Source organism: Apodemus sylvaticus, chromosome 15 (assembly GCF_947179515.1).
Source record: "Apodemus sylvaticus chromosome 15, mApoSyl1.1, whole genome shotgun sequence".
Lineage (NCBI taxonomy): Eukaryota > Metazoa > Chordata > Mammalia > Rodentia > Muridae > Apodemus > Apodemus sylvaticus.
The window spans coordinates 83,273,161-83,284,729 of NC_067486.1; the positions used below are offsets into that span (position 1 = coordinate 83,273,161).

The 11,569-nt window shown below is 48.7% G+C and overlaps 1 protein-coding gene across 2 annotated transcripts; it reads right to left on the minus strand.

Moving 5' to 3' along the window:
* Nucleotides 1-360: 360 nt before the first annotated feature.
* On the minus strand, nt 361-5,814 carry LOC127666034 (protein DGCR6). 2 transcript variants are annotated; one of them, XM_052158734.1, is made up of 5 exons: nt 5,639-5,814; nt 5,405-5,565; nt 2,221-2,321; nt 1,496-1,636; nt 361-836 (listed from the first exon to the last, which is right to left on the minus strand). In XM_052158734.1, the coding sequence occupies exons 1-5, from the start codon at nt 5,746-5,748 to the stop codon at nt 753-755; spliced, it is 597 nt and encodes a 198-aa protein (XP_052014694.1). In that variant the 5' UTR covers nt 5,749-5,814; the 3' UTR covers nt 361-752. The 2 variants fall into 2 exon arrangements, with proteins under 2 accessions (XP_052014694.1, XP_052014692.1); XM_052158732.1 differs by having other exon boundaries at nt 1,496-1,645.
* Nucleotides 5,815-11,569: the final 5,755 nt, after the last annotated feature.

Below are 11,569 nucleotides of genomic sequence, written 5' to 3' on the forward strand. Positions count from 1 at the left end.
TTGGTGCCTGCACATGAAGTCAGCTCTGAGCACCAGAGTCCATTCCAATCCAGACACTGGGGACAACACCTCCGCCAGGCTGCAGTGACACCCAGCCACTTTTAGTCCACATCCCAGATGCATGCATGGGCCTTGGGGCCCGGCCCCCGTCCAGCCCCTCTGCGCCCTTCAGTCCAGGAGCTAAAGTCCTAGCTGGGTCTGAGGCATGCGTCCTGCTAAGCTCTCCAGTTTCATACAGAAGTTTGGAGGCCGTGCTAACTGGGGAGCTGACAATGCAGGGTCTCAGGGCTCATCTGCACTCTGCTGGCTCGACCGTGGCCAGAGCCGCTAGGAAAGGGTCCTAGGTAGCACAGACACAAACCATGTCCTGGGCTCTTTATTTTTCTGGCCATATTGGGCTTAGGTTTTGGAGCTTCTTCCATCCAGGGCCAGGATTGTCAGGGGAGGGGCTACACAGGAACAAGGCAAAACCCCAGTCTAGAGGGATGTGGGACATGCCCAGAGGGGAAGGTGCTAGAACCAATATTCCCACTCAACATTCAGTCACGGGGCCTTTTCATGACACCATTCCTATTTTTCAACCCTTCATCTCCAAATCTGAACAGTGGGTGGCAGCTGGCATAGCCAGGGTATAATCAGCCCCTCAGAGAGATCAGACCTGTTGGCAGCTGGACAGCCAGTAGCCCCCACACGGACAAGGCTGTGGCGCCAGCCATCCTAGACAACGGAGGACAGAAAGGACCCCCACGTGGTCACAGAGCTGCCTTTCCCACTTGGCAGCCCCTCTGCTGTAGCTTCCTGATGAGTTCCAATAGGTTCATCTGCAGCGTCAGCTCCTGGGATGTAAAAGAGGCCCCAGTAAGGACCAGCACGACACCTCATGCCCTTCTGCCTTGGCTAAGACACACAGAAGGGCCTAGAAGATGTCAGGTAATGAGGCTAAGGGGGTGATTTTCCTGTGGAAGCTGGCCATGGCCAGGAGAAGGGACAGTGTGGGCCTTTGTGCCCAGCAGGGCCAGCAGTCTCCGTCTTAGAGTGAAACACAAGGCCAGCATGCAGAGATAGGAAGAAACCTCTGCAAGGTCAGACAGGTGGGCACTACCCAGAGCTAGCATGCCCACCTTCCTGTGGCATGGGGGCTAGACTCTTCACAGGGTCTTTCACCTAAACCCTGTCTATCACTGACTTCACTAGGAACCAATGTGCTAAGACTCCAAATGGACTTGGTGTATTGACAGATGCCTGTAATCACTGCACTTAGAAGCGGAGACAGAGGACCTCAAGTTAAAGGGCATAGCAGACCTTGTCTCAAACATACATACATACATACATACATACATACATACATACATACATACATACATACTTAAAACCCAAAACAAACATCACCCCCAACCAAAAAAAGAAAAGAAAACCTGAAACCCAAGTTCCAGACAGAGCTGAACCTTTAGGGGCCAGGTACACAGGTTGTAGCAGGACTGGCTGAGGTGCTGACCTGAGGATTAGTGGTCACATAGAAACCAGCTACCCCTGCCTTCTCCAGTGTGCTCTGCTGGTCGGCAACCTTCCGGTCCAGTTCCAGGACAATCTTTCGGTCCATTGCCTGCTGCTCCTCCCGGATCCGATGTTCCAAGGCCTGCCACAGCTTGAGTAAGGGTGGCTCCTGCTAGGCCTTCCGCCCAGGGAAGCCTTAAACACAAGCTCCCACCTGCAACTTCCTCCTGGCTGCCCTGCTTACCACAGCACTTCTGGTTACACAGTATTCTTGCTGTGGCTCAGCAGAGGGGCTCTGTAAGGCTCCCCAACAGTACCAGCAGGAAATGCCTTTGAGACCTATCACTCACCCCTTGGAGATACCACCCTCACCCCTTGGAGATACCAACAATGCTTCTTGATTTCCTGGGGGTCTGCATCTGACCCTGAGCTCCCTGGTAAGACAGCTCTTCCTGACTGGTCTTGTCATCCCAGCATCACCTGAGATGGAAGGGACAGTGTCCCACCTCAGTGACTTCTCTGTAGCTCCAGTCCACAGAGAGCTTGTTTGCCAGGACAGCGGACTGGCAGATGGGTGGTGACTCTCCTCTTAGCTAGGGAAAAGTCAGGCCTGGAACTCACCAACCCTCCAGCACCCCTCAGCTCAGCTTCTGAGCCCTCAGCCCACCACTGAGCCAGCTGGTACCCATGTGGAGTTGGGACCAGCTATCCAGTCCCAAGTCCTACCTCCAGCTCACGCTGCTGGGCTGCCTGGAGCACTGGCAAGTTGTGGGGCCGGCAGGACTGCTGGGCTTCCAGATGCTTTTGCCTCAAAGTCTGTCTGAGCACTGTGAGGGAGGGAGAGAGAACCATCAGCAAAGGCAGGCTAGTTCAAGGGTCTCTAAGGAGGCCCTTCCAAGGACTGCTCCCAGCCAGCACCCTCCTTCACCTCCACGGTGCTGACAGAGCTGTGTAGGTTAGGCAGGTACAGCAAGGATCAGAGCTCAGTCCAACCAGGGCAGGAGCAGGGGGCAGACAGCTGTCTGAGGCAGGTGGTCTTTGGGCTCAGATGGCCCAGTTCTAGCTGTGCTATCTTGGACATCCTCCACAGGATATCACACAGGGACTCTGGGTGAAGACTTACGTATTCAAGAGTCAAAAGCCCATAATAGGAGGAAGGGGCTCTGCCTGCCGTAATAGGAGGAAAGGCTCCGCCAGCGGTGCAGTGTGTCGAATCAAGCTTTGTGCTACCCTATGGGAGAGCAGAGCAGCCCCTGCTTGGCAGCCAGGAGGTGAAGGTACACAGGCCCACACTGAGCCTGCAGGGTTCTGTGCTGGGAAGTCCTTACCCTCTGCCAGCAAAGCACCTGGTCCCTGCTGCTACGTAGACATGTACAACATCTGCCCTATGGGCAGAGAGAGATGGGAGCACAGGATGACAAGGAATCGCTATCACAAAATAGAGCACACCACACCGGCCAGAGCATAAAATGGGAGTGTGGCTGGCCAGCTCTGAGAAAGCCTAACATTCTTACTCCTAGAAGAGATCCATGGGACAGCTCATTCAGACGGGTCCCTGAGATCCCCTTATATCCGATAGCCCCAGCAGTGCTTACAGCCTCCCCTAGGCCTTGGTATTTTATGTACCTCAGCGATACCATTTATCGTTGCTATTTGAAACTAAGTCCATCCTGAGTATATCAACACAAGGCAAGAAAGAGCTGGCCTGATGGTCTGCTTGCAGTGACTATGAGGTAAGCACAAGGCTCGGGCAGCAGGTACGGGAGACATCGTCCCCTTCAGTCCACTTATCCAATGCTGAGAAACATCCCAGGTCAATTCCCAGGGTCCACACGGGCTCCCTGCTCACTAGGAAAGCAAGGCGGCCCATGCCAGCCAGCCACCACCTTCTGGATCTGGCTGAAGGCAGCAGAAGCACTCACTGCCTGGCGTACCAGCCTAGTCCAAGCCGTCTGAAAGACAACCAGCAAAGGCTTGAAGCAGGCACTAAGACCATCCTACCAAAGAGGGCTCCACAGGGTAATGGCCAGCTCCACAGTGAGACTGGGGAAGAAGTCAGTGAACGCCTTTCCGTCCTGGCGACAGAAGCAAGTGCTGGAAGAATGAGGGAAGCAACAGACAGCCATGCAAAGCCACGCGGCCTCCCGCTTACTGGAAAGAATGAGCAAGGCGGAGCCTGGGCCAGACTCGGATACCACTGCTGGAGAGGCTGAGACAGGAGGACAGCCAGCTCTAGACAACACAGAGGGACAGTCTCAGGAAACCAATCCACTGAGTCGTGTACTTTAGACTTGTGAACTAGATACACCATATGCCTCCATCAAGACAGTAAAAAGAATACAGAAAAGCACAACCACTCAAACATCTGGTAGAGAAATAAAGCTCTTCTCAACAAACAAGAAGGAACGAGACTTCTCAACACATTCTGAGGCCAGCATTACCTTCAATCCCTCAAAAATATTACAAGACAACTACAGGCTGAGGTTTATCAGAAATAAAAGCAACCCCCGCCCCCTGAAATTGTCATGAATCAAGTTCAGCAGACAAGGGCGGGGCGTGACTCAATGAGGTGAGTCTGGGTCCCCCCAGCACCCATGTCAAAAAGCTGAGCACAGCAGGGTGCACAGACGGGCGGCTCCCTTACGGCTCCCTGGCCAGCCAGGCACAGCGAGCTTCAAAAATTACAGGAATACAGGAAGCCATCCTGGGCTAGGCTGGCTAGCTTTGTGTCAACTTGACACCACCTAAAGTCATCTGAGAGGAGGGGACCTTAATTAAGAGAATGCCTAAATGAGACTGTGCTGTAGGCAAACCTGTGGTGCATTTAAAGTGATTGATGGGGGAGGGCCCAGCCCATTGTGGGTGGAGCCATCCCTAGGCTAGAGGTCTTGGGTTCTGTAAGAAAGCAGACTGAATAAGCCACAGGGAGCAAGCTAGTAAGCAGCACCCCTCCATGGCCTCTGCATCAGTTCCTGTCTCCAGGTGCCTGCTGTTTGAGTTCCTGCCCTGACTTCCTTCAGTGATGAAGTGATGTGGAAGTGTGAGCCAAAGAAACCCTTTCCTCAAGCTGCGTTTAATCATGTGTTTCACCACAGCGATAGTAACCCTACCTAGGACACCATGCCTGCCTCCTGCCTCCACAAGCATGAACACACAAGTGCACACATACATGTGTGCACACCTACATGAACAGTATGCATAAACACATATAACTAAACAGTATACATAAAAGAACAATGTATCATGGCCATACAGGATGCATTCTTAAAATACAATTCATTTCTGGAACTTAGAAATCAATGTCTCACAAGAGTAACAGAAAAACCATCTGATCATCTCCACAGGAACTGGAAAAGATTTCAACAAAATCCAACACCTACCTCTAATGGGAAAATCCTGTCTGGCAGCACACAGGCGTTGCCAGAAGGGCAGAGTATGTTTGCTTGTAAATGTAGCTCAATCTAGAAAATCTGCTTAGCAGGTGAGAGGCCCTGGGTTCAGTTCTCAGTATCAAAATCCAAAGCAATAACAAAGTCCAAAGATCTAAAACGTAGTATTGGTGGTGAGCATGGGACACTATTCTTTCCTAAATTGTTTGAATGGAGTCAAGCTTGAACAAATAAAACGGAAGGGGGATCTGATGGTACAACGGGAGATGCCTAGTATCAAGCCTGATATTCAAATGGGAAGGTGCTGGAATAACTGATTATCTAACCAGTAACACAGAGCTATCAACAGACCTACAAGCAGCGAGGTTCATCATGTCGAGAAGGCTGTGGGCACTCTAGACAACGCGAGTAAGAAGTGTTTGGACAGCAGACTAAAGTATCAGCATGGCTCTGCACCCCCTGACCCCCAAGGCTCCTGCCCCTGACCCGACGCCCTAGGAAGGTCCCGTCGCCCCCTGCACCTCGGTGTTCGTTCTGCAGCCGTAGTCGCTGGTTGTAGAGGCTCTTCTCGGTAAGGTGCTGAATCTCCAGAAGCCCCTGCACGATTTCAAACACCGTTCCGTCGAGCAGCGCCAGGGCCAAGTCGCTGAGCGTGGTGTAGGACAGACGCTGCTGAAAGGAACTGCAGGTAGATAGCGGGGTAAGCGCGGCCCCGGCCCCAGCCCGCCCGCCGCCCGCCGCCCGTCGCCGCAAACCTGGGCAGCTCCTTGACCAGGCTCTGTAGTGCCGACAGCAGCTGGTAATGCCGCTCCTGTTGCCGGGCTCGGTCCGCCACCTCATCCCCAGCGACCGCATAGCGGTCCATAGCGTGGCCCCCGCCGCCCCTCGAGTCGGTCTCCTAGGGTGCCCGGGCGTGCCCCGCCCCCTTACGTCATTCTCCAGCGCGGATGACGCATGCGCCCCGCCCCTCTGGTCAGTCTCTGGCTGGTTGAGCGCGGTGCGTCACCCACTATAAAACGCGCCCCTCCCCTCTAGACTCTTTGTCCCAGGGAGAATAGGGGCTCGCTGAGCTCCCAGATGGAGCTGACTTTGGAGGTGCGTGTCCAGGGCTCTGCATCCTGACATTTTAAAGAAACCAGTCAGGCCTGCGCTTAGTGTGCGCAGACTGAGGCCACTGGAGGCCGGACGCTGCCAGCAGGTTGGAATCCACGTTGGGGGGACCTCAAGAGAACCATACTGGGGAGATCTAGCTTCTCTTTAGGGTTCTTAGTCTCATTAATAAAAGAATTTAGGGCAGTTTTTATCAAAAAATTAAGTTACAAGATACCCCACCCCCACAAGGAACCCTTAGCAGATGCCTGGAAATGGAGGATAGATGAGAAAAGGGTGTTGTGAAGTTGAACTCATGCTGGCTTAGCATTCCTTTAACCACCGAGCCAGCCCAGGCCCCTGGCAGTGTCCACATTCATAATTTAGCTTGCAGCGTGAATAAGAGAAACAACACCTTCCTACATGGGGGGGAGGGGGATTGTTTTGTTTAAACTATGCTGCTGCTGAAGGGCTTGCGCTTCTAGAATTACATTCCCTGCAGTGCCATCTTTCCCCCTTTTATTACTATTTTTAAATATAGCTCTGTTGAAGCATCCTGGTTACTTTCTTTTTGTCTTCCCTTTTCCCACGGTAAGTTCTGAAGTAGTGAATTCAGATCTGGATAACTTAACTATAAATTGCAGTGGAGAAACCTCGTGAAGTTTGAATGCAAATGACCCCATAGCCTCAGATATTTGGAAACTTGGTCCCCAGTTGGTGGAATTATTCAGGAAGGATTATGAGGTGTAGCTTTGTTGGAGAAAGAGTGTCACTGGGGGCTGGTTTTGAGATTTTTAAAATACACACTATCCCCCCCCCATCTGATCCCCACCACCTTCATGCTCATGGATTAAGATGTAAGCTATCAGCTACTTCCCGGGGCCATGTCTACCTGGCTGGTGCCATGCTCCCTGCCGTGATGGTCCTGGAGTCACCTTCTGAAGCTGTAAGACCCCAATAAACCCTTCTATACATTGCCTTGTTCATGGTGTCCGTGCAGCAATAGAAGAGCCACTGAAACACCTGTACCATGGAGAAGTAATTTGCATGAATAAATATACTCCAAAGTAACTGTAATTTAATGTTGACAGCATACCGAATTATGGCGAATCATTTAAATCATACATTTAAAAGTCACAATCTGCAGCTGGGGACGTAGCTTAGTTGGTAGAGCGTTGCCTAGCATTCAAGATGCAGTGGGGCTCTATGTGCAGTACCACAGAAACCAGGCATGGTGGTGCAGGCCTGTGATCCCCGTCCCCAGGAATTCCAGCTGTGATCAGATGCAGTAGATCCTGGCTTCAAAAGAAGGAAGGTCATTCAATGTTCATATGCTCAACTCTGGGTATTGGAGTGTGAGCAATTCTTGAATGACTTTTTAGCACACCCATTAAGACACAAACAGAACCCAAACAGGGACACATGCCCGAGACACATAATATTACTGAGTGCCATACAATGTCCCATAGGCCACATATTACAGACTATGACAGCTGAGAAGGATGAAGGCTAGAGTAACCATGGCATTATGCCATCTGTGATAGCACATGACAGCTAATGAAAGATATGTACCTCTACCATATCATGCCACTAAATCATGTTAGCTGTCATATGACAGCTGGAAAGACGGATGGAGACTGCTATATTACATAAGGATTCCCCACAGTGACACCAGGCCACTGTGTATATATGCACCTTAAGATGGTCAGGAATGGAGGCTAGAGTTGATAGTCTTTACCCTGTTGCTTAGTATAGGATCACTGAGATAGCATGCAGACAGTGAGCCACAGTCTCAGGGATGATGTGACATCATCTGTGATACTGTGATGCCAGGGCTGCAATCTGTCCTTTTGGGAATAAGGAGTGTGATTATTCTTAGCTGTTATACCAAGGAGGCTGTAAGCATATCAGGTCTGGGTCTTCACCCTATATAACAGAACATGTCATGTACAATATAAGCTGGGATACAGGCCAGGCCTGAGATGTGTGTGTGTGTGTGATGTATCAGCTGAGAAGAGAGAGGCATCAGTCACACGTCACTGTGTAATGCTACCTATGATATATGACAACTGAGGCACATTTTTGTCAGTTTGCATCACTACATAACACGTTTACTATCTAATGTTTATTTAATAATTCTAAGATAACTCAGAGATAGACCAGACCTTGATTCATGTTAGTGTTGCTGAGGATGTCATGTAACATCAAAGATCATAAATTATGTCACTGTGGAATATACTAAACCCTGAAGTGACTTAAAGAGGGGACATTCATCTTATTTGTGTCCATGTGCATCACGATGTCACATATGTATCACACAGATTATGGGAGAGGATACAATTACCACTCACCTTAGGCTGTGTTGTCATGTGACCGCAGAGCAGGTGCATCAGGGCACTGTAAAAAGTAGGACATCTGCTAGTGGGCATGTGGAGACTAAAGGCACACTTGGTCGCTGTGTACTATGAAATACCGTACAGCAGCCAAAGGTGGTGACCATGCAAGTCATGCTGTATCGCTGAGTTGTGAACATAAGACTAGTCTCGGTACTGAATGCAGGTTAAATCTGTGAACCATTGTGTTCCTCAGCATACAGTGTGTATAGAACGTTGGTCATAGATGTGTGTGTGCACATGTATGTATATACATATATATACAAATATGTACATGCATATTAAGTACATGATTGAAGCACTGTGCTTAGAAAGATAGAGCTCCAGTACTGCATTATCTATCATCTACCTACCTATCTATCTATCTATCTATCTATCATAATCTATCTATCTATCTATCTATCATCTATCTATCATCTATCTATCATCTATCTATCTATCTATCATCTATCTATCATCTATCTACCTATCTATCTATCTGTCTATATCTACCTATCTATGTATTATAAGACACGGTCTCTGTGTATAGCCTTGGCTGTCCTGGAACTCATTATGTAGTCCAGGCTGGCCTGAGACTCACAGAGATACTCGAGCCTCTGCCTTCCAAACTCACTGTTTAGCAGCATTAGCCACATTATCCAGGGAGCCTCACACCGTTCCCATGAGTCACTGTGCACAGCACTATCTGACAACGTCTGTCCATACAGGTCTCATCTTTGTGTTTATTAAGGGGCGGATTTGTGAGTGGCTTTGTGTTGCACTTTCTCTATGAAGCCAGCCTCACAGAAGGTGGTGTGGCTGGTGAAGCCTTCATGTACAAGACTGTCCGAGTGGACACTGACTTGAGGTGATGCCGCGTTTACAAGTTTCCCACAGTGAGCACCACTAGACTTACCTGACTTAGGCGCTGTTGTTATCTCAGAGGAACACTGTATTTAGCTACGAGTGGTGCACATAATACATACTTTGGGGTGTGCTTTAACTCTCTTTAACAGCTTGGCGTGTGAATAACGAAGCATATCATCATCTCTGAGGAAGACTTTATTGAGCATTGTATACTGCATGTAACATTTTGTTCAATGACAGTTGTTTTAAATGCTATCTACCAGATGTATGTGTTTGAGTTAAAGAACCCCACGGTCTCGGAGAATGGTTTCCAGTAGACGATAACAGGAGTGTCTGGTGTGTGTCGGCAGCTCCTCACGTGGACCAGACGGCCTCCGGTCTTCTGAGTGGGTAGCTTGTGATCTGGAAGGCATAGGATGGTGAATTTAAAGTGCTACAAGAGGAAGAAGCCCTGCCAACCAAGAATACTATACACAACAAACATTTTCAGTATTCTGGAGACGAAATTAAAATATTACCAGATGGAGGTGCAGCTCAGTGGTAAAGCACTTGCCTGCTGTCTTAGTCACTCTTGCTGTGAAGACACAGTGACCAGGGCTACTCTTCCAAAAGAAAGCATCCAATGGGGAGCGTGCTTACACTTTAGTCTACCTTCCTTACAGTAGGGGGCGTGGTGGTGCACAGGCAGGCACTGGAAACCCCAAAGCTCACCCCAGGGAGACACTTAGTCCAACGAGGCCACACCTCCTAATGCTTCTAATTCTTTCAAAGAGTCCCTCTCTCTGGTGGCTAAGCATTCAAATATGTGAGCCTATGGGGGCCATTCTCATTCAAACCACCACATCTACTATGTAGAAGGTTCTAGGTTCAGTCATTAGAACCACCAAAAAAACTAAATTAAAAAGGGAAAGAAAAGAAATTAAGATATCCCCCCAAAAGTTGATTACTGTTAAACAGGATGAACAAGTAATGCTGTGCAGCAGCAGCACAGACAAGAGCAACTGTAGACAATTGGAGATCATCGTGAGCCCCACGGGTGCAGACAAGCACACATGTCTCTGCGTACCAGCTCTCTGACTGCACTGTTTGTCAAGAGAGCAACCATGCCTGGTCCTAAAACCCAGCCAGCCAACTACCCAGAGCTAGTGAACTCGTGGACTGTGGAGGAGAATCCACAGTCACTACTTTGCTAAACCAGCATAATCTAACTAAATTACAAATAATTTATACCCACAGATAAGAGGAGTCCTCACCATGAATCAAGGAAACTGCTCTTTGCAGTAGATGGAGACCATTACAGAAAACTACAACCAATCACAACTCAGGCCAAAGCATAGCAACAATTCATAAAAACATAGGTCATGAAAAAAAATTTTGTTTGAGATAGGGTTTCTCCATTTAGCCCTGGCTGTCCTGGAACTCACTCTGTAGACCAGGCTGGCCTCTGGTTCAGAGATCTGTTCACCTCTGACTCCCAAGTGCCAGGATTAAAGGTGCACAGCACTAATTCTGGCTTTTAAGAGGCCATAAAATTGAAAGAGAGCAAAGAGGAGCATAGAGGAGAATTTGGAAGGAGGGAAAGGATGGAGGGAATGATGCAGTCATATTATAATCCCCCAAAATAAAGTAAATAATTCACAATTTTTTGAGTCAGGGCTCTGTCCTAGAAGTTGTTATACTGATTATTAGGCTGGCTTTGAACTCACAGAGATCCACCTACCTCTGCCTCCCAAGTGCTAGAATTAATGGTGTGTGCCTCTGCTGCACCTGGTCAATAGACAGAACTGTTAAAAGAGTTCTTCAGGTTTTGGTGTTTACTGGCACTGCAAAGTCAGCCTCCAGAAATAAACTCGAACACAGCCACAGAGGGAAAACCTTGGACTAACTTGACACATAGCTCCAGCTTTCAGTCTTCCACAGGCATGGAAAGACAAAAAGCACAAAGGCAAGCTCACATCTATATTAATAGGTAAAATTTATATAAGTTGTGATTTGTAAATTCTACTATACAAAATGGATAGAACAGTAGAAATTGTGATGTAAAGGTTCTTATTTTAGTGCGTGTGTCTGTGTGTGTGTGTGTGTATTGTGTACAAGTATATATATATTTGTGTATATATATATATACACACACACACACACACACACAAGTGTGTGTGCATTTGTGTGTATGCACACGTGTGTGTCTACACTTGTGTGTGTTCTGGTGCCTAAAGAGGCCAGGAGAAGGTGTTGAATCACCTAAAACTGGAATTTCAAGTGGTTGTGGGTCACCTGATGTGGGTGCTGTAACTGACTGGCCCTCTGAAAGAGTGTAATGTCTAAATCTAAGTTCTTCGTGTTGTCCTGCATGTGTGG

Bases quoted from the DNA above. Each gene is read 5' to 3' on its own strand.
- LOC127666034 (XM_052158732.1), bottom strand. From the start codon at position 5,748: ATGGACCGCTATGCGGTCGCTGGGGATGAGGTGGCGGACCGAGCCCGG. The intron at 2,322-5,404 runs GTGCAGGGGGCG...CCTCCCTCACAG, and splicing joins GCTGCAGAACGAACACCGAG to TGCTCAGACAGACTTTGAGG. The intron at 1,646-2,220 runs GTAGGACTTGGG...CCCTTACTCAAG, and splicing joins CCCAGCAGCGTGAGCTGGAG to CTGTGGCAGGCCTTGGAACA.